Source organism: Pangasianodon hypophthalmus, chromosome 11 (genome assembly GCF_027358585.1).
Source record: "Pangasianodon hypophthalmus isolate fPanHyp1 chromosome 11, fPanHyp1.pri, whole genome shotgun sequence".
NCBI lineage: Eukaryota > Metazoa > Chordata > Actinopteri > Siluriformes > Pangasiidae > Pangasianodon > Pangasianodon hypophthalmus.
Window position 1 is genome coordinate 920,535 of NC_069720.1, and position 24,901 is coordinate 945,435.

Sequence of the window (24,901 nt, forward strand, 5' to 3'; positions counted from 1 at the left end):
AAGTTAAAAACATTTCCTGGCAGAATATACCGTATAATATACACCATCCATACATGTTATTGCTGCAATATACAGAAATAATTTTGTGTAACTAATTTAAGCAGAAAAAATTTTAATTCTGTTACACAACAATTGCAAGTAAGTAATTATTATTTTTTTTTATCATTGATTATTGTTTTTTTTTCCTCGATTAAATGGTTTGAAGGCAATAATGCATCAGATCATCAATTTCACGTAAGTCTTTTTTGGACAGGATTATTATTATATTATTATATTATTATATTATTAGGGTAATTTCCTATTTTACAGGAGCTACTCTGTGATTTTATTTCCATTCTGATCGGCCACGTCAGTGTTTTTTCTCCATCCTCCTCTAAATTACAGACTGTTTTTTCACCAAACTCGGTGCTCGTCTGATTTTAGTCCCAGCCTTATATCTGACTTTCTACACAGATATCGCTTTATCTTTGGGGGAAAAAAGATGTTTGACTGCTGCTACTTGCCGTATTTAGTCTCATAATGCGCGTACCGTAGAGACACTCGACCATATGCTCGGTCCATGCGGTAAAACCTCGACTGCACACGGTACCTGGGGAAGCATTTTCAGCATTTAATAAAAGCGAGATCCTGCAGGCTCTCTGTCTGTCCTGTGTTTATCTCTCTCTCTCTGTCCTGTGTTTATCTCTCTCTCTCTGTCCTGTGTTTATCTCTCTCTCTCTGTCTGTCCTGTGTTTATCTCTCTCTCTCTGTCCTGTTTATCTCTCTGTCTCTGTCCTGTTTATCTCTCTCTCTCTGTCTGTCCTGTGTTTATCTCTCTCTCTCTGTCTGTCCTGTGTTTATCTCTCTCTCTCTGTCTGTCCTGTGTTTATCTCTCTCTCTCTGTCTGTCCTGTGTTTATCTCTCTCTCTCTGTCTGTCCTGTGTTTATCTCTCTCTCTGTCCTGTGTTTATCTCTCTCTCTCTGTCCTGTGTTCATCTCTCTCTCTCTGTCCTGTGTTTATCTCTCTCTCTCTGTCTGTCCTATGTTTATCTCTCTCTCTCTGTCCTGTGTTTATCTCTCTCTGTCTCTGTGTCCTATGTTTATCTCTCTCTCTCTGTCCTGTGTTTATCTCTCTCTCTCTGTCTGTCCTGTGTTTATCTCTCTCTCTCTGTCTGTCCTGTGTTTATCTCTCTCTCTCTCTGTCCTGTTTATCTCTCTCTCTCTCTCTGTCCTGTGTTTATCTCTCTCTGTCTCTGTGTCCTATGTTTATCTCTCTCTCTCTGTCCTGTGTTTATCTCTCTCTCTCTGTCTGTCCTGTGTTTATCTCTCTCTCTCTCTCTCTGTCCTGTGTTTATCTCTCTCTCTCTCTCTGTCCTGTGTTTATCTCTCTCTCTCTCTCTTTGTCCTGTGTTTATCTCTCTCTCTGTCCTGTTTATCTCTCTCTCTCTGTCCTGTGTTTATCTCTCTCTCTCTGTCCTGTGTTTATCTCTCTCTCTCTGTCTGTCCTGTGTTTATCTCTCTCTCTCTCTCTGTCCTGTGTTTATCTCTCTCTCTCTCTCTCTTTGTCCTGTGTTTATCTCTCTCTCTGTCCTGTTTATCTCTCTCTCTCTCTGTCCTGTGTTTATCTCTCTCTCTCTGTCCTGTGTTTATCTCTCTCTCTCTGTCTGTCCTGTGTTTATCTCTCTCTCTCTCTCTCTGTCCTGTGTTTATCTCTCTCTCTCTCTCTTTGTCCTGTGTTTATCTCTCTCTCTGTCCTGTTTATCTCTCTCTCTCTCTGTCCTGTGTTTATCTCTCTCTCTCTCTCTGTCCTGTGTTTATCTCTCTCTGTCTCTGTGTCCTGTGTTTATCTCTCTCTCTCTCTCTGTCCTGTGTTTATCTCTCTCTCTCTCTCTGTCCTGTGTTTATCTCTCTCTCTCTCTCTGTCCTGTGTTTATCTCTCTCTCTCTCTGTCCTGTGTTTATCTCTCTCTCTCTCTCTGTCCTGTGTTTATCTCTCTCTCTCTCTCTCTGTCCTGTTTCTCTCTCTCTCTCTCTCTCTCTCTCTCTCTCTCTCTCTATCTCTTTCCTGTGTTTATCTCTCTCTCTCTCTCTGTCCTGTTTATCTCTCTCTCTCTGTCCTGTGTTTATCTCTCTCTCTCTCTCTCTCTCTGTCCTGTTTATCTCTCTCTCTGTTCTGTGTTTATCTCTCTCTCTCTCTGTCCTGTTTATCTCTCTCTCTCTCTGTCCTGTGTTTATCTCTCTCTCTCTCTCTCTCTCTCTGTCCTGTGTTTATCTCTCTCTCTCTCTGTCCTGTTTATCTCTCTCTCTCTCTTTCCTGTGTTCATCTCTCTCTCTCTCTGTCCTGTGTTTATCTCTCTCTCTCTGTCTGTCCTGTGTTTATCTCTCTCTCTCTCTCTGTCCTGTGTTTATCTCTCTCTCTCTCTCTTTGTCCTGTGTTTATCTCTCTCTCTGTCCTGTTTATCTCTCTCTCTCTCTGTCCTGTGTTTATCTCTCTCTCTCTCTCTGTCCTGTGTTTATCTCTCTCTCTCTCTCTGTCCTGTGTTTATCTCTCTCTCTCTCTCTCTGTCCTGTGTTTATCTCTCTCTCTCTCTCTGTCCTGTGTTTATCTCTCTCTCTCTCTGTCCTGTGTTTATCTCTCTCTCTCTCTCTGTCCTGTGTTTATCTCTCTCTCTCTCTCTCTGTCCTGTTTCTCTCTCTCTCTCTCTCTCTCTCTCTCTGTCCTGTTTATCTCTCTCTCTGTTCTGTGTTTATCTCTCTCTCTCTCTGTCCTGTTTATCTCTCTCTCTCTCTGTCCTGTGTTTATCTCTCTCTCTCTCTCTCTCTCTCTGTCCTGTGTTTATCTCTCTCTCTCTCTGTCCTGTTTATCTCTCTCTCTCTCTTTCCTGTGTTCATCTCTCTCTCTCTCTGTCCTGTGTTTATCTCTCTCTCTCTCTCTCTCTCTCTGTCCTGTGTTTATCTCTCTCTCTCTCTGTCCTGTTTATCTCTCTCTCTCTCTTTCCTGTGTTCATCTCTCTCTCTCTCTGTCCTGTGTTTATCTCTCTCTCTCTCTGTCCTGTGTTTATCTCTCTCTCTCTCTGTCCTGTGTTTATCTCTCTCTCTGTCTCTCTGTCCTGTGTTCATCTCTCTCTCTCTGTCCTGTGTTTATCTCTCTCTCTCTCTCTCTGTCCTGTTTATCTCTCTCTCTCTCTCTCTCTCTCTGTGTCTTGTGTTCATCTCTCTCTGTCTTGTGTTTGTTTATCTCTCTCTCTCATTCTCTGTCTCTGTTATCACTAAGGAAACATGAAAAAAAAAGTATTTATTTACAGACATCCGCCTGATAAACTGATCCAATCCGAATACGTCTTCAGAAGTGGGCTTCCTGCTAAACTCGAGGAGATTCGAGGATATTCAATATTTTACTCAATTTCCTTTCACTTTAGTACCTCTTTCATAAAATCTCTCCTGCCGTATGCGTGCGTGACGTTGTCCCCAGGGCCTTCTGCAGTGTCTTATATCCTGCCTGAAAAAATTCATAATACAGGTGTTTATTTTAGGGCATTTAAAGTAAATGAAGTAAACGACGTATCAACAATAAAAATGCACGTCGATGATTTTCTCTAATCAGCGTCACTTGATTTCTGTGTTGTTTTTAATAAACACATCATGTAATGAACTGAGTGTAGCTGTTATTCGCAAGATGTACGATATAGCATCTATAAATAAAGTAAACAGGAGAGCGTCTTGTCTTTGTATGAACTGTACGTGTATCGTATATCGTCCAGGGCCTGTGCAGAGGCTTGGGCCGTGGGAGGTTTGGAAGGAGAACGTAAAGAAAGGGAAATATGGCAAACCAGAGAGAGGAGAAAGATTCAGGAGAGCCTGGACGCCATGAGACTTATCAAAGAAAATGCGCTGAAGCAAAGACAAGCTCGAGAGCAGCAGCAGGAGAACGGTGTGTATCGCTACACATAAATTCATCATGAATTTCCTTTTACATTTTTCATTCTCGCTTGTTAATCCACCCTTCAGGAATCTCTAAGCCTGTAGAAGATCAGAACGTGTCCGGTGAAGACCTCGAGCAGACCGAGCAGGAGCAGAAGGAGTCAGTCGTATCAGAGGAGCAGGACGTACAGATTGCAGAGGAGACGCTCCGGTCAGACCCAGAGACGGACCCGGTTCCATCCTCAGCTTCAGATGTTAAGCAGATGCACCAATCGGGTTTAGAGATTCTCCAGTCAGAGTCAGACACCAACGACGGTCTGCAACAAGCGTCCTACGTAGAAGAGGTTCATCCTCCAGATCTCCCTGAGAAGTCAGGACAAGAGCAACATCACGTAACATCAAAGAGGAATCAGAAGAGCAAACATGAAGCACCATCATGGTCTGAAGCTGAAGATCTGCTCCCAGTATCTGGCACACAGGGTCCTGTCACTGAACTCATCCCAGACGATGAAATAGAGACCATCATCCTATCAGACGTTCCATCACTCACCATCAGCGTGAGTTTTCATCTAAAACTCATTTTAGATAATGGTCACGTGATGTCACGTGACCAGTAACGCATCCACAGCTCCTCTTACATGTGTTCATTTATCAGCATTTATCTTAAAAAAGTACATTCTGAGCACAGAAGCAGCTTCAACATACGGTATATCACCTACAAAACACAAACACACTGCAAATTCTAAATTACGGTTTTACTATACAGTGCGCTGCATAAGTATTCACCCCCTTGAACTAGAGGTCTTCACGGGTCCACTTGGATCTGAAAACCCGAGCGGGTTCGGGTCCAAAAGTTTGACGAGTGCCTCGGACACGGGTCGGGTTCGGTATCAGTTGCCTCGGGTCTCTAGTAATTTAAAATAAATGTGCTTTTTTCCAAATGGACCCGATCAGACCCGATTCCTTTAACGGCGTGTGTATTTACGCGAACTAATGTCTGGTTTTGATAGACAACAATACGAAAGACGTCATACGCCGTATCGGCGTAGCGCGTAAGGCGCGTGACGGCAATTTGTGACGCGGCCGACCGAGTTACCGTGTTTCTTTTGCCGAACTCGTTCTTCTCCCTTTTCCCATCGCATAGGCGTTTATTTTTAATATAAATGAACGAATTATTCAAAAAGTGGAAATAAAGTGCCTCGCGGTTATTTAATAATAAAGGGTTTATTAGGTTTAAGGGGAAAGTGTATATAGACGGCTTTTGTCCCAATAACACGGCATCCATTTAATAATTTTAATAAATATATGATGTGATAATAATTTATGATAATTTACACTCCATATGTTATTATTGCGTACTGTTTTATAATGTACTATAACACTGAGGTGCAAATATCCACACTAAGCAATTTATTTACACTTAGCCTATTGCAAAGAAAATATCGGCGTTTGACGTCAACGCCGTTTACGTTCAGGTCCAGTCGGGGTCGAAAATAAATGCCATCGGGTCGGGTCGGACTCGGGTCTAATTTCATCGGGTCTGTTTCTTTTAAAAAATTCATTTCTGCACGTCGGGTTCGGGTAAGAAGTGATTCGGGTCGATTCGGGTCGGGTATGGATTTTAGGACCCGAGAAGACCTCTACGTAGAACCTGAAACTGAAATAGAAGTAAATGGGATTATATGTCAAATTTTTATCATCATTAGCACCTTTTGTCAGTAGCTGAGTTTATGGTCATAAGTTTTTTTTTTGTTTGTTTTTTTTTGCCAAATAGTGGAATAACAGAGACTAGCTCTTGATTTCCAATCTTGCAATTCAATTAGACAGTTTTAATTTAATCTAAATTCATTTAGCGGGTCGGATTAGAACCTTTATCACGCCGGTATCTGATCCAAACCATTCACATCTCACGTAGCAGGCTACATTGAATTTTAAGCTCCTTCACCAAGAGCCTCAACAAATCACCTGTTTCTTGCATAATCATGCACAGATGGTTATAATTTCATTTTCTCTTCATCAGGATCTTCCTGATCTGGATGATCCGGACACCGTCAACATAGAAACAGCACCTCAGGTACGGTAAAGATTTATCTAAAGTCGATTAGTGCTCATTTTTGTTCTTTTTTCAGTAAGTATAAATAACGGCGTGGTTTTCCAGGTGTTCCGTCCAAAAATCGAGGTGATCTCAGGCAGCGAGAGTGACTCAGAACCGGAAGGAACGTCTCCTGTTTTCTCGCTCTTTGGTAAAGTTTCTACCAAAAACACATCCAGCAGAAACGAGAGTCTGATTTTCACCAATCAGAGAGCAGCAGTGACGGATCCCCAAGCAGACGATGAGCAACGCGTGACAGAAGGAAAGCAAAAAAAATGCCTGATTGAGGAGCTGGACTGATGTTTATTAACTAAAGTGTTTCGTGAGTAATATTTAAAGGTATAAAGGTGTGATAGTGTGTTTCTATAGAAATGAAAACCCAAACGGCGGATAAATAAGTATTCTTTTATGACAAATCACCATGAATAGCTTGAATTAAATTGTTTTTATTGACTGACACACTGTCACTGTTATACACTGGGTTTAAAAAAATAAAACACAATTATCAGCTTAGAGGCATCTACTAAATACTGACTTAAGAGCAAGATTAATTAATAAAACAATTCTAAATCTTATACGTTTATTTTCACCAGGATTTAAAAATATGTGATTTTCTTTCTGATATCTCCTAAATAAACCAAATCAGTACACAGAACATGCAGGCCAGGAGCAAGCACACAGAATGGGCGTGGTCTCCGCTCACACCTCGGCCTTTCAGAGACTCCTGATTGGTCTGATCGGTAGGGGGCGGGGTCTGAGGAGATGTCACGGTGCGGCTGGCACACATTTCGTAAAGGTTCCCCGAGAACTGCGTCCTCCGAGACTCCGCCTTTAAAGACTCCCAGAGTTCTGCTTCGTTACCGCGGCAATCGGACAGCACGCTGCTCACACACCGCTCGAAGGCGTCCCAGGATCTGCCGTTACACACACACACACACACACACACACACACACACGAGTCCGAGTCATGAATATGCATCAGAGAAAAACGACTCTACGGGTCCTATTTCAATCATCATGGCTCATCCTGGCTCAAAAACATAAGAGAATCATTCTCTTAAGAACAAAAACATTCCCAAAAAATTGTTTTTTTATACTGGTGTATGTTCTATAAAGAAGAAAGACAGAGAAAGGGGCGGAGTTAGAGCGAATATATTATAAAGAGGTGTGGTTAGGTGGTGAACAAATGAGACAAGACTTTTATACCTTAGCTTAAGGATCACTGCATTTTAGATTAAAATGTCTGGTGTTTGTAAATTTGAATCAAAAAGGTGATTTTGTCTGATGTTCAGACCTGCACACACACACACACACGCGCGCACACACACACACACACACACACACACACACATATAGGACATGTCTTCTATGTTGCATTAGCAATATGGTTTATTTTATTTTAAAATGACAGGTCTGTACAATCTAAGGGTACTACGTAGAACCCTACAACAAAATGCTTCTTGTTAGAAAGGGTTCCAAGTAGAACCCTTTCTGGAAGCTAAGAACCCTTAATTATCCAAATAACCTATAAATAATCATTAAAGAGCCATTTTTTTCGAAGTGTGTGTGTATTAACTAGATTAGTGTGCGGTACAAACTCCAAATTATTGCTCACAAATTATTTTCTTCTTAACACCTAGAACCTGGCAGGAGTTTAACGTTTAGCTTCTTGGTACACTCAAAGGTTCTTCAAAGGTTCTTTAAGGGTCCATTTAATAAATTAATAGTTCTTACCTTCCAAGAGTGTAGCGGTAATAACAGAACTTGTTAGTTGGTGTGTGTGTGTGTGTGTGTGTGTGTGTGTGTGTGTGTGTGTGTGTGAGCCTCACCTGCAGATGGAGTCGATGTCGGGGTTGTTGTCACTTTGGCTGTTCATGTCGTCTCCCAGAGACACTAAACACTGAGCAAAGCCTCGATACACAGTGACACATGACGGAGGAACCACAGAACCCAGTACAGAACCACACACACCTGACAGAGAGAAACAGAGTGTGTGTGTGTGTGAGAGAGAGAGAGAGAGAGAGAGAGGGGAAAAGTGTGTGTGAGAGAGAGAGGGAAAAAATGTGTGTGTGTGAGAGAGTGAGAGAGAGAGGGGGGGGGAAGTGTGTGTGAGAGTGAGAGAGAGAGAGAGGGAAAAAGTGTGTGTGTGTGAGAGTGAGAGAGAGAGAGGGAAAAAGTGTGTGTGTGAGAGAGAGAGAGAGAGAGAGGGAAAAAGTGTGTGAGTGAGAGAGAGAGAGAGAGAGGGAAAAAGTGTGTGAGTGAGAGAGAGAGAGAGAGAGAGAGAGGGAAAAAGTATGTGTGAGAGAGAGAGAGAGAGGGAAAAAGTGTGTGTGAGAGAGAGAGAGAGAGAGAGAAGGAAAAAGTGTGTTTGTGAGAGAGAGAGAGAGAGAGAGAGGGAAAAAGTGTGAGAGAGAGAGAGAGAGAGAGGGAAAAAGTGTGTGAGAGAGAGAGAGAGAGAGAGGGAAAAAGTGTGTGAGAGAGAGAGAGAGAGAGGGGGGGGGAGTGTGTGAGTGTGTGAGAGGGGGGGGGCGGGGAGTGTGTGAGTGTGTGGCTGGAGATAAAATAACATGTTCTGTTTGGTCTATAGAGGTGAGTGCAAAAGTTTGTACACCCTTAGGCAAAAATATATAACTAACAATAACATGATTTATTAAGATCATAATAAAGAGACTAATCCGTTATGTGTTTAGATTCATTGTAAACCAGAAATTATAGGGGATACAAACTTTTGCACTCAGTTGTATATTATATGCACTTCTTTGAGTTTAAAGAGTAAGACAATAAATTTACACACCATGTCATATTTTACTGCATTTAACAGCAGTGTTTTTTCCTTGAATAATTCTTTAAAGCTTTTTGCTGTGTGTCTGATCCATGGGTGTGTGTTATTACATTAGTGTGTGTGTGTGTGTGTGTGTGTGTGTGTGTGTGTGTGTGTGTGTGTGTGGAGAGAGAGAGCAGTGAGGGTTAATCTGAGGATTACAGCCAGCGGCCAAACCTAATCTAATCTCACTGCACACACGTCGCTCTCTACGTGTGTCGGCTTCTCACACAAACTCTCACTGTTTATCTGCTGATTATTTCCATTCTGTTATACTGAGACATGAGGTTTTACTTTTCTTTTTTAACAGTGTCAGCGCTTTGTAACAGTCAGAGGTAAAGCTGTAACTTTACGTTTTCCGACATCTTCAGGACAGAGGAGTTTACGCTTCTTTGTGGTTAAGAAGCTGTGTTTTTGTCTTATCAACTTAAAGAGAGAGAATAAAGAGAGGCTGGTGAGGGAACGACTGTTTATAGCTGCTATAACGTAAGTGAGAAAAGGAACTAACTTGTTTCATGTTAAAACGTAACTATAAATGGATAAAAAGTATGACATCGTTGTTTTAATTAATAAAACATTGTAATTGCTGTGGTGTAAGTGGAATAAAACACTTGTGCTGTTGTAGGAAAATAATCAACTTCAGGGTGGGAACAGTAACTCCGCTTCATCACACCACCCTCTCATTCAGTGTTTTACAGTAACACACACACATACACACACACACACACACACACACACACACACACACAGAGTGTTAGTTACGTACTCAAATTAAACTCATAATCTGAAATGCATGAAATTAAATTTCTAAATTTAGTTTATTTGCGTTACTCTTTCCATGAAAACACAAGTGTTCACAAGTGATGTCTTCCTGGTGCTTTTTAATTTATTTTTATTTTTTATTAAGCATTTATAACAATACCACGTTACTATAACAACGTTATAATGTCACTGTAATAACGTTGTATCGCGACAGAACAATTTTAAAAGACGAACATGATTTAGTCACACGCATTCGCAAACCGAATGGAGTTTTACTCACTGAGGCAGAGGGAGATGAACAGCAGCGGATGCATTCTGTTGTTAATCCTGTGAATCCTGAGCTGTCTCAACATCTGCACACACACACACACACACACACACACACACACACACCAGCTAGCAAATAGCACAGGATGTTCAAGCCTTTAGGAAATGTCTTGTTTGCTCCTGTATCTGAGATAAAAAGCTGAGCTTTGAAGACTGTGTGAGTGTAAAATTTTAGGGAGGATTGTGCAAGCATGAGATTATTTAAAAAAAAAAAAAATCTGGGATTATCACTCATGCTCGTCTGCACAGCGCTCCATAATGAGGAGGAAAGAATTTAATCCATAATGGGTCTGTGGACTGTCTTATAGGATATTATCTCAATCTGTCTAATCTTATTCTGTCACTTGGACTTGCATTTCTGCAGTCACACACACACACACACACATTCATGAAGTTTGATTGACAGGAATGGATTATGTCATTGCGTCAATCTACAGGATTACATTTTTCTACATAAAGCCACTGCTTCCTAACTGTTTTTCCTCCCTGTTTCTATCCATTAGACAATCCCTACACAACACCATGTCTACTGTTCACTTAACACTCATGTTGTTGAATTAACACATGGCCTGAATCCCAGAATGCAGCCTAAGGAACATCGACTGCAGCACATAAAGTCTATATCAGTGTTTATATCATCAGTGTATAATTTATTTCATCGTTGTACTGACTGCTGGTGATGTTTCAAACACTTCATCCCACACTGCTGTTGAGTTCTGGATTCTGATTGGTCCGAAGGTGTTGATTAGTTTCCTATAACTGCAGCTCTGATTATAATGCAGCTGCAAATCACAGGTTTATTTATAATATAATGAATGTGCTCACTGTAATATGTCATCGCTTCTATAGCAACAGCTCATTCACAGGGCTGGTTAAAAAAGAAAACATGAGTAATTGAAGTTTTCTTGCCTTAAATTAATACGAAAATCTAAATCATTGGAAAATTCCTGTCGTATTAGTGGAATAAATCACTCAGGGACGTGCAGTTATAGGAAAATAATCAACTTCCATGTGGTAACTTTAACTCTGTTTCACCACCTCAGTATTTTACTGTAAAAGCACCACATAGTGTTTATTATTTGCCTTATTATGTGATGAGTTAAAGATTAAAGCTCATGAACAGTGTGTATTTATGGTTAGGCTTCATCCTTCACCAGGATTATGCTCTGATTGGCTGTTTTGGTTGGTGGATTAAAAACTAAGAACTAATGGACGAGGTGGATCGGTGTGTGTCACTGAAAAAGTTTCCAACAGATGGTGCCGTGACCCGGATAGAGCTACCTCACCGGACATCACTCCAGACTGAATCTTTTCAGCTCAACCACGATTTGGTGAGTTTCATTCTATCCAAAGAACCGCTACAGATCAGTACATGTGGTTATCCTCTGTGCCGCCAGAGAAGTGTTAACAAACAGCTGCAGGGTTTTGTTAACAGAACAGTTACCCTCTACTTTGCTAGAGAAGAAAGTTTATCCTCTGTTAAGTCAGAGAAGATATATCCTCTGTTCAATCAGGGAAGGTTAACAGCAGTTACGTGTTAACAAAGGTTATCCTCTGCTCCATCAGAGAAGTAGTTTTATCCTCTGTTTTGTCAGGGACAAGTTTGTCCTCTTAAAAAGGTCAAAATGTTTACAAAGAATGCTAGGCTGATTCCCACAACTGAAAAGAGTGGGCTAGCTACCCCTTTATGGACGGACAGTGAGTTCAAATCTAAACTAGGAGAACAAATGAACTCTATAATTACAGAACCAGTCAGACTGAATTTAACCCAAAAATATGATATTCATCCAGACAAGACTTGGTCTTTTGAAGAGTGCAAGAAGGTGTTAGGTGCATGTATTCGCAAGAAGAATATGAAAGGCATCATTTGTTGCTACAGAGAATTCAGTTTAGCATTAGCTGAACAACAAGCTCAGCGGATTGCAGAATTAGAAGAACAAAATAAGGAACTGCGAGCTCAAGTATCCTCTTTTACTAAGAAGTTGAGCCACCACAAAACATCAGGGAAAAATGATGTGAGAAAGCATAGGCAGACCGATGGCATATACACTGATTTACAGTCTTTTTTTAGACTCGAGGACGACGGTTTGTCTATTCATGATACTGTTGGGTTGAATGATAATACAGTTAGTACTGTAGAAGTGTGTGGAGCAAGGAGAAAGTCTCAGGGAATTGAAGAGGTAGAAAACGTTCCCCATGCACCTCCCCTTGTCCAGGCACAGACTATCGTTAAGGCTCTTGGTCCTGAGGCAATAGAGAGGCTTGCTCAGAATTTGCCATCACCACGTGTGAGCTTTTCAGAATTTAGGAGGGAGTTCTCTAGAAAAATGCGGCTCTATGACATGTGACGTACAGAAATCAACCAGCTTATGTCACAGATACTGACTGAGACAGAATTCAGTAGTTTTGCAACTTCTGTTAATACTCGTGAATTCTAGTAAAGATGATTTGAGAGAGGGAGTTCTAAGAGTGCTGAAGGACATAATTGGACCAAAAGTGGACTGGTCTAGAGTATCTAGCTGCATACAGAAGAAGGAAGAAACCGTGAGTGAATGTACTGAACAGTTTTGTCAGTCAGCAGTTGCCTACAGTGTAATGGCCAATGACCCTGAGGGTGTAATGGATGGTAAAGAACCACTAGTCCGAACATGGTTTGATGGCCTTTTACCCAAATACAGAGTCGATGGTTCAGCTCAAGTTATTGAAGGTAACAGACGAGCAGGATATGCAGTGGCTTCTTTGTTTGACGTTGTAGCCTCTGGCTGGTTGCCAGATCACTTTTTGGCACAAGCAGCGGAACTGATAGCATTAACTAGAGCATGCACATTAGCTTCTGGCTTAACAGCCAATATCTATACAGACTCTAGATATGCATTTGGTGTTGTTCATGATTTTGGCATTATATGGCAGAGTCATCAATTTTTAACATCTTCTGGGTCCCCCATCAAACATGCAGAATTAGTCAAAGATCTAATGTTTGCTATGACTCTTCCCAAACAGAAGCTCAAGGAAATGCTCTTGCAGACACTGCTGCTAAACAAGCCTGTTTATACACCACTGTGCAGGTGTGTCAACTGATGTCATTGTGCCTCCAGACTCTCTTACTGATCTCTTGACCAAAGGGGGAAAATATGTCGCACCTAAGTCACTGTTACCATATCTGGCTCAGCAGCTCCATAATTTAGGTCAGCAATGACCAATCGTTTTTCAAATCAATGGTGGAACCCTGCATTCAGAGCAATAGCAGCAGAAAACGCCAAACGATGTGTCACTTGCCGACAGAATAATGACATTCCAGCAACATCAACAGCAGCAGCACACACCCCAGCCCCACCAGGGCCCTTCCGACACCTACAAGTAGATTACATCTCATTGCCTCCATGTAAAGGAAAGACTGATGTTCTAGTAGTGGTAGACAAGTTCTCTAGGTGGGTAGAAGCATTACCCAACAGGGCGGGCTACTGCCACACATACCGCTAAATGTTTAATCAATGACTTCATTCCTAGATGGGGTTTGCCAGACTCCACTGACTCAGACCAGGGCACCCACTTCACGGGAGAAGTGGTGCAGGAGGTAGCCAGAATGCTCAAGGTTAAATGGAATCTTCATTGTCCATATAGACCACAAGCCTCGGGTCAAGTAGAACGTGCAAACCAGACAATCAAGATGAGGCTTAGCAAAATGCATCAGGAAGGTATACCATGGGTTGAAGCATTACCAGCAGTGTTGTGCAGCATAAGAGCATCTCCTAACTGATCTGTTGGACTCAGCCTTCATGAAATCATTACAGGGCGCCCCACGTCGATGCCAGGTGTCATTGACCTCATCTGCAGATGTTCACATAACCTCAGATGCTCTGATTACTTACTGTGAAAGTCTCACAAAGGCAGTACAGAGTGCTAGAGACAGAGTACATGCTTGCTGGCAACCTCCACCTGAAGGTGAACATGCCATTATTCCAGGGCAATGGGTGATGATACATTACTTTAAAAGTAAACCTGTAGAGCCCAAATGGCAGGGACCATACCAGGTGTTATTAGTCACAGACGTCGCAGTATGGTGTCAAGGAAAGAAAACTTGGACTCGTATCTCCACTGTAAAGTGGTTCCACCACCCACAGGGATAGATTAGGACACACGAACCACTGAGGAGCCCAGGGAAGAACCGAAGTGCAATAGGCCTCGGGGGCCCACCCTGTGCTGAAGAATCCCTAATAGTTTTTTTTTTTCCCTTTTCAGTAGAATATCCCCACCTCATTGATCCATAGGTGTCATAACTTCTAGATTAGGGAAAAGAAACTATAAACACTATACGATCACAATTATATTCAAACATGAATATCTATATACACATGAATTCTGCTCTGCTGCTTTTGCTTTTGGTTATCTTCTTTGTCTTACAGACATGAGTGTGTCCCTTCACCACTACCTCCTCACCATCATCTAAGTGCAAAGCATCATCACGGACATCCTTGAGAGATCGTCAGGAAGGACAAGAGACTCACCCTCTAGACAACTCCTCAGCACTGGCGGAGAAGAATACACTTCAGAGACGTTGGAGTTTCACTGCTAAACTCTGAACCTGGATCCAGGTGCAATGAGCAAGCTATTTGCATTAGTGACTTCCCCCTCTCACAAAGAAGTTGTCATGGTTCCATTAACCACAAAGAACTATTATCTATAGGTTCATTTATCTGATTAAAATAAGTTAAAGGTTCCTGTAACTACTACTGTTGCAAGGGTAACAGTAATGGCTTTATTATGCCATAAAATGTATATATATATACATTTAGAGAAAGAATAGCTCTTAAAATTCATATTCCCACAATTCCCCCTTTATATATATATATATATATATATATATATATATATATATATATATATATATATATATATATATATATATATATATATATATATATGAATAAATTTGTATACATGTGAGAGTTATTTAAACTCTCAAAGGGGGAATTGTGGGAATATGAATTTTAAGAGCTATTCTTTCTCGCAATGTATAATCTCTGCCAGTCTTGTTCCTTTCTTTATAAGTCAAATGAACCAGGATACTGTAACTATCATCTTATTGTAATTGATAGTTCTTGATGCTCCTTTCATATCCTTTGAACTGGGGACCATCGTTCGTGTTCCTCAGTACCTGAATGTACCCCCATAGGTGTGGATTTTTCTTTGTTTCTATGATAACGAACTGTCTGAGTAGGATAGTTATGTTGATTGAATCAAGACTAGTGAAACGGGGCGGGTGGCCAGAACTGTCTACTTCATTTGCATGCTTTGTTTAGGGTCGCCACCCTAGTGCTTTGCCTCCATCTCTAGGCACTGGCCCTAAATGTATATTCTCTACAGCGTATCACTGCTTTAGTCAGACTTGATGACTGCAGCGACCGACCAGCGCGTTCTCTATAAAGAATCCTGCTGAAGAGAATCCAAGTCTCCTGGTCTTCACTGATTTCCAACAGGTGCCAATACTTTGCACAAAGCAAGAGATGGGCTGCAGTCGGTGATTATAAACCTGCAGTGTGTACAGAAGTGTGTAAATGGAGGAGTTGATGAAAGGATGAAAGAGTGCAGCTCCAGCGAGGTGTAATTCCTACAGCAGTCAGTAGGGGGCAGTGTGCGCTACAGGAGGCGAAGCGGGGAGGAAGGCGAAGGAGAAGAAGAGGAAGTGACGTAGTTTGTGTGGATGTGGGAGCTGTGATGGATGAAGTCGGGTCTCCGGCGGTTCGGCGCTCCGGTGCCGCGGCTCTGTCCGCCGTCCGAACCGAAACCATCGAATCCCTCACAGACCTGGAAGACCTGGAGCGGGTTTATTCTCAGCTCTGTGCTGAAGAGGTGAGCTTCCGCTTTACACTCAGCTAATTATTCATCACCACTGATGCGTGTTTACATTCACATTGCTCCTGCACCTGATCCATGACGTGTCACAATTATAATAATAATAATTATAATAATAATAATAAAAACAATCACTCGTGCATAAAGTAAGTAGAACATTTAGTGTTAAAGCTGTTAAAAAAATGAGACTCCAAAACATGAATTATTAACGCTGTCAAACTCTTTAAAGCTGTCAAATAACAATAATAATGTGCTGTCAGTTTGAACTGTCAATCACTTCATTAACCACGCCCCTACAAACATCTAAGCATCTCATTAACCACGCCCCTACAAACATCTAAGCATCTCATTAACCACGCCCCTACAAATATTATCTAATAATCTCGTTAACCACGCCCCTACGAACATCATCTAATCATCTCGTTAACCACGCCCCTATAAACCTCATCTAATCATCTCGTTAGCCACGCCCCTACAAATATTATCTAATAATCTCGTTAACCACGCCCCTACGAACATCATCTAATCATCTCATTAACCACGCCCCTATAAACCTCATCTAATCATCTCGTTAGCCACGCCCCTACAAATATTATCTAATCATCTCATTAAGGACGCCACTACTAATATTATCTAATCATCTCGTTAACCACGCCCCTACAAATATTATCTAATCATCTCATTAAGGACGCCACTACAAACAGCTAATCATCTCGTTAGCCACGCCCCTACAAATATTATCTAATCATCTCGTTAACCACGCCCCTACAAACATCATCTAATCATCTCGTTAACCACGCCCCTACAAATATTATCTAATCATCTCGTTAACCACGCCCCTACGAACATCATCTAATCATCTCGTTAACCACGCCCCTATAAACCTCATCTAATCACCTCATTAAGGACGCCACTACAAACATCTAACCATCTTATTAAGCAAGCGCCTAAATATAACATAAAATAAATAACACTTACATGAATGCTCAAAATACAATTTATTCCCCTTTAATACTTAAACTATATATTTATTTAACTCTTTAAACCTTTAAATCTTGTCCTGTGGAATTAAATTTAAAGTCCGTGTAGGTATTTTTTCTACCTGTGATGTTACCTGCTACTGCTGTTCCTGATTGTAGCCTGTATTCATTTACTACCTTAAAAAATAAAAAATAAGTAAACAAGTAAACAGTCATGAATGTTCCAAGCTCACTCTGTAATTTTAGGTCCAATCTCGATTATCAGAGCTCTGAGTATCGGACGACACCTGATACAGATCTGATGTAGTAACTTTTCGGTTCTCTGCTGTAATATTTATTATTGAGTTTTACTAAACGTCAGACATGATGGCGGTGATTCAGGAAGAGCTGTGTTCTGTTTTAATTTAGTTTTTATTTGTATATCATTATGCATTCCTGCTTGTACGATCAGTCTGTATTTTCTATCCCCTTGTTTTTTCGGCTTCTTGTTTTAAACAGCATGTTGTAGACACAGTCTGAAGCTTTCTCTAGATGTGTAAGTGATGTATTTAAACTGTGTGATGTGGCCGGTCCTGCAGGCGGAGGTGCAGAAGGAGTTGGAGGTTCTTTCTGGACAACAGAGCACCATCGAAACCAAGATGCTGGCTCTACAGAGGATCGGGTGAGTGTGTGGGTGTGGAATTATTCCTCCGAGCAGAAAACAGTGGGATTAATAACCGTTCTTTCATCCGTTATGGTAGAATATTTACCCCTTAGTGCTCTCTGCTGCGCCGTTTCTTTTGGAAACGGAAGCCGCAGATGTTTATATTGGCAATAATTTAAACATGGACATGATTTTAGTTCTTACGAGCTCCTTGAGGTGAAAATTTACTTCTTTTTTTGCATTTTATAGTGTTGAATTTTCAGCTGTATAATGTATTAAAAATGTCAGTGCAAAAATAAAAATAAATCAAAGACGAGTATGCGTTGTTTAGAGAAAGACAAGACGACATTCTGCACTCACATTCTGCATGGGGTGTTTAAGAGCGTGTGTGTGTGTCTATATGTGTGTGTGTGTGTGTGTGTGTGTGTGTGTTTAGGCCCAACCTGCAGCTGATCGAAGGAGATGCTACACAGTTATCCGGGATGATCAGCTTCACCTGCAGCCTGGCGGAGAACGTCAGCAGCAAAGTCAGACAGCTGGACCTCACTAAGGTTTCTCACACTCACACACACACACACACACACACACACACACACACAGAGCTGCACCCATCTCCTTACACACACACAAGTGACTGACGGCAGGTGTGTGTTCCTCACAGAAAAGGCTGTACCAGGCGATCCAGCGCGCTGATGATATTCTGGATTTGAAGTTCTGCACTGACGGCGTTCAGACCGCCCTCCGCAACCATGACTACGAACAAGCCGCCGCCCACATCCACCGCTACCTGTCTCTCGACCAATCAGTGATCGAGCTGAGCAGGCAGGGCGGAGAGAGTGAGACCTTTAACTGATTATAAACGGTTTAAAGCCGGTGTTGTACCTGACACGGACGTGTTCACATACACACTGCATACCCTGTCGATCTGAAGCACTGGTTTCCTAGCAACAGGTTGCCAGGTCGACCTCTAATATTCTGGAGATGTTGAAAATGATTTGTAAATTGTTCGCAGGACGATGATGTCGAGTTTAAATCACTTATTTATTTCAATTACACACCAATTTAATGAACATTTTGTGAAACTCAGCTGCTTCATAATAAAAACTTGAAAGAAAGAGATTCCAAAAACAGACAAATCAGACTAGTGATTCAATTGGGATAAAAGTAATGGCGCCCTATAAAATAAGGAGGAGGAGTTCGTGTGTGTCTGCGGTAGCTGATGCACTGCAGTGGCTGAGCTGCATTAGTGGAAAGGTTCGCGCATACAGCGCTTAGGATGCGCTCTTTGACCTTTTAGTCACCTTTTTTTTCTTTTTCAGCTTTGTGAACTTTTCCTTTTATGGAGTTTTGTCTCTAAATGTGGCTAAATGTAAATGTGCTTGGTAATTTACAGCTGATTGGCATTTATCAACATACGCATCTCAGTACGAAAGAACTTCTTTTTAATCTGGCAGAAAATTTATTTCAGTTTGGCCGCAAAAACATAAGCAAGGTTCAGTGAGTTCATATAAACACGAACAGGGTCTTTTTGCTTCTCTTTAAAACATGAAACATAATCCGTGACTCATATCACATTCAAGATAATGCTAATATATAATTCATAACTTTCTTGTAAGTGTTTTGTTTACTGTGTTAAACACACACATGGTGTATTAATACACCGAGTGACTTTATTAAACACAGAGCTATAATTTTACGAACATGTCCGTGAGGTTAAAGCCGCGTGTAACGCCGGCTATGAGCTTTATTTTTTCCCAGTCCACTCTGCACACACGCTAATTCCCGTGTCACTCGGCAGACACGGCAGTCGACGCCAGTCTCGCTTTGCTGCAGGAGGCGGAGCTTAGTTTGAAAGCACTGGTTACGAAGCGACTAGAGGAAGCGGTTGCCACGGGCGACCTGCCTCAGGTGGAACGCTTCTTTAAAATCCTCCCTCTGCTGGGTCTTCATGAGCAGGGACTCGCACAGTTCGCCCAGTACCTCTGCAGTCAGGTGTGTGTATGTGTGTGTGTGTGTGTGTGTGAGATTATAACCTGCATGGCGTTGGTGTTAAGTCTAATTCCTGAAAGTTCTCAATCTCTCCTCACTCAGTTGGCGAGTAAAGCGGAGGAGAACCTGCTCCTGGCTGTGGGTTCTGATGTCAGTGACCGTCGTGCGCCGCTGATCTTCGCCGACACACTCACTCTACTGCTGGAGGGTAAAAAACACACCACACACACACTCTCACTCTCTAATCACTTATTTTTAAAATGGAAGAAATTACAGAAATTATATAAATTTATTATGCTATAAATTACACTGTGATATGCTTTCCTGTGTGTATCATATATCGTAAGTAATTAGCGGTCAAATTAAGTAAGTAATAAACACAGTGTGTGTGTGTGTGTGTGTGTGTGTTTCTCTGACCATTACAAAGCGCTGACACTGGAGACTCCTTCCATAGCTATTAAATAAACATCTCCTTACAGATCAAGTCCCTGTGAATGAGCTGTCGCTATAGAAACGATAATGAATTAGAACGAGCGCATTAATGTATATAAACCTGCACTACTGTCAGAGATGCTGTTATGGAAAATTAATCAACACCTTCTGACTAGATTCGCCAAAAAATAATAAATCTCTGATTTGCATTTTTGATCTTGGCAAAACAAAAATATTCTCTGTACCGTATTTTTGTCAAATCGTCCATATGAGGTAAAATACAGCCTGTTAATTTAATATTTAGGAATTTAATTCTATAAAAAAAATCTATACAGTCATTAAAATTTCAAGTGTATTAAAATGCAGATGAGTCAGAGTGTGTAACGCATTTGTGTGTGTGTGTGTGTGTGTGTGTGTGTATCTCAGGCATCGCTCGGATCGTGGAGACGCACCAGCCCATAGTGGAGACGTACTACGGCCCGGGCCGACTCTACACACTCCTCACACACCTTCAGAAAGAGTGTGACGCACAGGCGCAGAAAGTGGTGGAGAAGTTCATCCAGCAGAGAGGCTATCGCAACAAAGTGTGTGTTTCCTGTGTTTTTAATTTGGTGTGTGTGTGTTTGTGTGTGTTTGTGTGTTAATGTGATGTTTTGATCTCTCTGTAGTTCCAGGTTGTTCAGAGCAGCATGATGAGAGGCGTGTCCACGGAGAAGATCGAGCCGAGGTACTTTAAACGTGTTTTATAACGATTCTGATTGGTCCGAAGGTGTTGATTAGTTTTCTAGAACAGCAGCTCTGACAGTAGCGCAGCTGCAAATCACAGGTTTATTTATAATTAATGCGCTTGTTCTAATACGTTATCGTTTCTATAGCAACAGCTCATTCACAGGGAAAATAGAAGGAAAAAAATGTGCGTAAACAATAAAATATATCTTGAAGTTTTCTGTAAGGAGATGTTTATGTAAAGTGTGTTTATGTATTATTTATTTATATATGTATTTATTTATTTATTGGGTTTGAATGCATTACCTAAATGTATATCCAGAATTATTGGCACCCTTGGTAAACACGGGTTATAAAAATATCTCGTTATAATGAATTATTAATAATTTCTTAATAAATAAATTAGATACACTATATTACCAAAAGTATTCGGTCACCCATCCAAATGATCAGAATCAGGTGTCCTAATCACTTGGCCTGGCCACAGGTGTATAAAATCAAGCACTTAGGCATGCAGACTGTTTTTACAAACATTTGTGAAAGAATGGGCCGCTCTCAGGAGCTCAGTGAATTCCAGCGTGGAACTGTCATAGGATGCCTGTGCAACAAATCCAGTCGTGAAATTTCCTCACTCCTAAATATTCCACAGTCAACTGTCAGCTTTATCATAACAAAATGGAAGAGTTTGGGAACAACAGCAACTCAGCCACGAAGTGGTAGGCCACGTAAACTGACGGAGAGGGGTCAGCGGATGCTGAAGCGCATAGTGCAAAGAGGTCGTCGACTTTCTTCACAGTCAATTGCTACAGAGCTCCAAACTTCATGTGACCTTCAGATTAGCCCAAGTACAGTACGCAGAGAGCTTCATGGAATGGGTTTCCATGGCCGAGCAGCTGCATCCAAGCCACACATCACCAAGTGCAATGCAAAGCGTCGGATGCAGTGGTGTAAAGCGCCGCCACTGGACTCTAGAGCAGTGGAGACGCGTTCTCTGGAGTGATGAATCACGCTTTTCCATCTGGCAGTCTGATGGACGAGTCTGGGTTTGGAGGTTGCCAGGAGAACGGTACATTTCGGACTGCATTGTGCCGAGTGTGAAATTTGGTGGAGGGGGGATTATGGTGTGGGGTTGTTTTTCAGGAGTTGGGCTTGGCCCCTTAGTTCCAGTGAAAGGAACTTTGAATGCTTCAGGATACCAAAACATTTTGGACAATTCCATGCTCCCAACCTTGTGGGAACAGTTTGGAGCGCGCCCCTTCCTCTTCCAACATGACTGTGCACCAGAGCACAAAGCAAGGTCCATAAAGACATGGATGACAGAGTCTGGTGTGGAGGAACTTGACTGGCCTGCACAGAGTCCTGACCTGAACCCGATAGAACACCTTTGGGATGAATTAGAGCGGAGACTGAGAGCCAGGCCTTCTCGACCAACATCAGTGTGTGACCTCACCAATGCGCTTTTGGAAGAATGGTCAAAAATTCCTATAAACACACTCCTCAACCTTGTGGACAGCCTTCCCAGAAGAGTTGAAGCTGTAATAGCTGCAAAAGGTGGACCGACATCATATTGAACCCTATGGGTTAGGAATGGGATGGCACTTAAGTTCATATGTGAGTCAAGGCAGGTGACCGAATACTTTTGGTAATATAGTGAATATTCTAAGAAATACAAAATCTGTATCAAATAGTATATTGTGTGTGTGTGTGTGTGTGTAGAGAGCTTGACCCGGTGTTATGTGAGGTCACCCTGATGAACTCGAGAGCTGAACTGTACCTGCGCTTCCTGAAGCGGCGCATCACGGCAGATTTTGACGTCGCAGACGCAACAGCGGTTGAGTCAGTGATCCGAGGTAACGAACTCGCTTTAACTTATCTCCAGCTGCACCTACACCACAGGACACTGGAGCCCTGCACAAAGTATTGGCACCCCTCTACCCTGGGCCTGTATATTCGACAGCAGGTGTAACCACATTGTTTACAGGTTAAAATTAACGAATGACGTCGTGGCGTTTTTACAGAGCACCAGCAGTGTTTGGAGCGATTGCTGAAGGATTGTCAGCTCAGCTGCACCATGCAGGAGCTGATTGGTTACTACATCCCCATGGAGGAATACTACATGAGAGAGACTGTGAATAAGGTACACACGCTGATAAAAAAAAAACAACAACACGCATTCTTTATATTGCGTGTTAGAATTTATAAACACCAACAGGTTTTTTTTTTTGTACAGGCAGTCGCCATGGATACAGCCGAGCCGGGTCAGCTGAGCTCCAGCATGGTGGACGACGTGTTTTACATCGTGAAGAAGTGCATCAGCCGAGCGCTGACCAGCGGGAACTCGGACTGCGTGTGCGCGATGATCAATCACGCCATCAGCGTGCTCGAGACGGATTTCAGGTACGCACCTACGATTTCTACAGCTGCCTTCACTGAGAAACAGAAAAACTCTAAACTCACTCATCAAATAATTCTAATACAACAGCAGATGTTAATCTCTGTTTTGATCTTTTCGTTTATACACAAAACACCTTCAACTAAAGATTTCAACATCTGCCTTTAGACTTTCATTATAAGTGAGTTTGGAGTTTTTCTGCTCTTTCCTAGTGCAGCACAAATTCTTGTCTGTGGTAATCTCACACACAAACACACACACACACACACACACACACACACACACATGAGAGAGAGATTAGAGAAAGAAGGTTTCCTTTAGAGCAGTATTTAGTCGCTCTGTTACAACACTTGGGTTCTTAAAATGAATCTTTAGTGAACAGGTTCTCATTTGCATGTGACGCTTTCAGACATTAGTATGAAAAGAAGCAACAGGAAATACATTTATATCGTGTGCGCGTGTGTGTGTGTGTGTGTGTAGGGAAGTGCTGGTGACTAAACTGAGAGCCGGTTATCCAGCCAGCACTCTTCAGGATCTGCATCGTGGTGTCACCAGCGCCGTCAGTCTGATGCAGAGCAGCTTACAGCAGGGAAAAATCCAATCTCTGGGCATCGAGAGTCAGGAACAAGCCAAGACTGCGTACCTGGTGCATAACGTCTCATTACATCTCTGTTTAACTCCATACTGAGGAATTTATATTGTAGGAGTGAAGCATGACTCACTGAAAACAGCTGGATTATAAAAGTGTCAGCTCTTATTAATGAGTTGAGCCAAATGAATTGACTCACTAGAAAGAGCCTGAATTTGAAAGAGTCGACTCTTTTTAGTGAGCTGAGTCAAATGATTTGACTCACTAGAAAGAGCTGGAATTTGAAAGAGTCGACTCTTTTTAGTGAATTGAGTCAAATGATTTGACTCACTAGAAAGAGCTGGAATTCGAAAGAGTCGACTCTTTTTAGTGAATTGAGTCAAATGCTTTGTCTCATTAGAAAGAGCTGGAATTTGAAAGAGTCGACTCTTTTTAGTGAGTTGAGTCAAATCATTTGTCTCTTTAGAAAGAGCCTGAATTTGAAAGAGTCGACTCTTTTTAGTGAGCTGAGTCAAATGATTTGACTCACTAGAAAGAGCTGGAATTCGAAAGAGTTGATTCTTTTTAGTGAATTGAGTCAAATGAATTGACTCACTAGAAAGAGCTGGAATTCGAAAGAGTCGACTCTTTTTAGTGAATTGAGTCAAATGATTTGACTCACTAGAAAGAGCTGGAATTCGAAAGAGTTGATTCTTTTTAGTGAATTGAGTCAAATGAATTGACTCACTAGAAAGAGCTGGAATTCGAAAGAGTCGACTCTTTTTAGTGAGCTGAGTCAAATCATTTGTCTCTTTAGAAAGAGCCTGAATTTGAAAGAGTCGACTCTTTTTAGTGAGCTGAGTCAAATGATCTGACTCACTGAAAAGAGCCAGAACTCATCTCACTAGCCGGTAGAGACTTGAGTTTAGCGATTGGATGTTTCTGTTTATTTGTGTGTTGACCTTTTGGACATTTTGTTCCAGGTGACTCTGAATAACGTGCAGGTCTGCAGTGAGAACATCAGCACTCTGAAAAAGAACCTGGAGGTCTGATTGTTTCTGTAATCTGATATATTAATGCCGTTTTTCTTTAAACCTGTTTCCCGCCCTCTCTCTGACTTCTTTATTGTTTTTCTCTGTCGCTCAGAGTGATTGCACCAAGCTGTTCAGTCAGGTGGCGGGTTCAGAGCAAGCTCAGGCTAAGATAGACAGCTGTCTGTCTGACCTGGTGAACACCTCCAGCAAGCTCAAGGATCTCCTCCAGGTCAGAAAATTACAACATCTGTATTTCAGTTAGAGCTGTGAGAATTTAGACAAAAATAATCCACACCTGAAGGTTTAAGATCCGTCAGTAATCTGTTTGTAGTTTATTAAATCATGTTTCTAAAATTTTTTTTACTCTCTCTTTCTTATTCTTC

The 24,901-nt window shown here is 41.7% G+C and overlaps 3 protein-coding genes across 3 annotated transcripts in view; 2 read left to right on the forward strand and 1 right to left on the reverse strand.

Moving 5' to 3' along the window:
• The window catches only part of dnaaf1 (dynein axonemal assembly factor 1), a 14,562-nt gene extending 8,136 nt beyond the window's left edge, over positions 1-6,426 (forward strand). The window contains exons 7-10 of the mRNA XM_034308551.2: positions 3,740-3,909; positions 3,987-4,456; positions 5,920-5,973; positions 6,058-6,426. Of these exons, the coding sequence (XP_034164442.2) occupies positions 3,740-3,909; positions 3,987-4,456; positions 5,920-5,973; positions 6,058-6,291 (928 nt within the window). The 3' untranslated portion in view covers positions 6,292-6,426. The remainder of the gene's footprint in view (positions 1-3,739; positions 3,910-3,986; positions 4,457-5,919; positions 5,974-6,057) is intronic.
• Positions 6,422-14,452, reverse strand: nrn1lb (neuritin 1-like b). Its single transcript, XM_053238377.1, has 4 exons — positions 14,407-14,452; positions 9,855-9,927; positions 7,821-7,962; positions 6,422-6,905 (listed from the first exon to the last, which is right to left on the reverse strand). The coding sequence occupies exons 2-4, from the start codon at positions 9,925-9,927 to the stop codon at positions 6,620-6,622; spliced, it is 501 nt and encodes a 166-aa protein (XP_053094352.1). The 5' UTR covers positions 14,407-14,452; the 3' UTR covers positions 6,422-6,619.
• cog4 (component of oligomeric golgi complex 4) overlaps positions 9,096-24,901 on the forward strand; it is a 19,596-nt gene continuing 3,790 nt past the window's right edge. The window contains exons 1-17 of the mRNA XM_026930496.3: positions 9,096-9,298; positions 11,059-11,232; positions 14,305-14,493; positions 15,266-15,751; positions 17,313-17,395; positions 17,814-17,928; positions 18,039-18,213; positions 19,176-19,369; positions 19,469-19,574; positions 20,225-20,382; positions 20,467-20,525; positions 22,241-22,374; positions 22,543-22,661; positions 22,755-22,921; positions 23,397-23,562; positions 24,468-24,530; positions 24,631-24,747. Coding sequence (XP_026786297.2) covers positions 15,617-15,751; positions 17,313-17,395; positions 17,814-17,928; positions 18,039-18,213; positions 19,176-19,369; positions 19,469-19,574; positions 20,225-20,382; positions 20,467-20,525; positions 22,241-22,374; positions 22,543-22,661; positions 22,755-22,921; positions 23,397-23,562; positions 24,468-24,530; positions 24,631-24,747 — 1,791 coding nt within the window. The 5' untranslated portion in view covers positions 9,096-9,298; positions 11,059-11,232; positions 14,305-14,493; positions 15,266-15,616. The remainder of the gene's footprint in view (positions 9,299-11,058; positions 11,233-14,304; positions 14,494-15,265; positions 15,752-17,312; positions 17,396-17,813; positions 17,929-18,038; positions 18,214-19,175; positions 19,370-19,468; positions 19,575-20,224; positions 20,383-20,466; positions 20,526-22,240; positions 22,375-22,542; positions 22,662-22,754; positions 22,922-23,396; positions 23,563-24,467; positions 24,531-24,630; positions 24,748-24,901) is intronic.

Excerpts from the sequence above, each read along its gene's own strand:
- nrn1lb (XM_053238377.1), bottom strand. The coding sequence starts at position 9,927 with ATGTTGAGACAGCTCAGGATTCACAGGATTAACAACAGAATGCATCCG. Across the intron at positions 7,963-9,854 it reads GTTCATCTCCCTCTGCCTCA|GTGTGTGTGGTTCTGTACTG; the intron begins GTGAGTAAAACT and ends TCTCTCTGTCAG. Across the intron at positions 6,906-7,820 it reads GACATCGACTCCATCTGCAG|ATCCTGGGACGCCTTCGAGC; the intron begins GTGAGGCTCACA and ends GTGTAACGGCAG.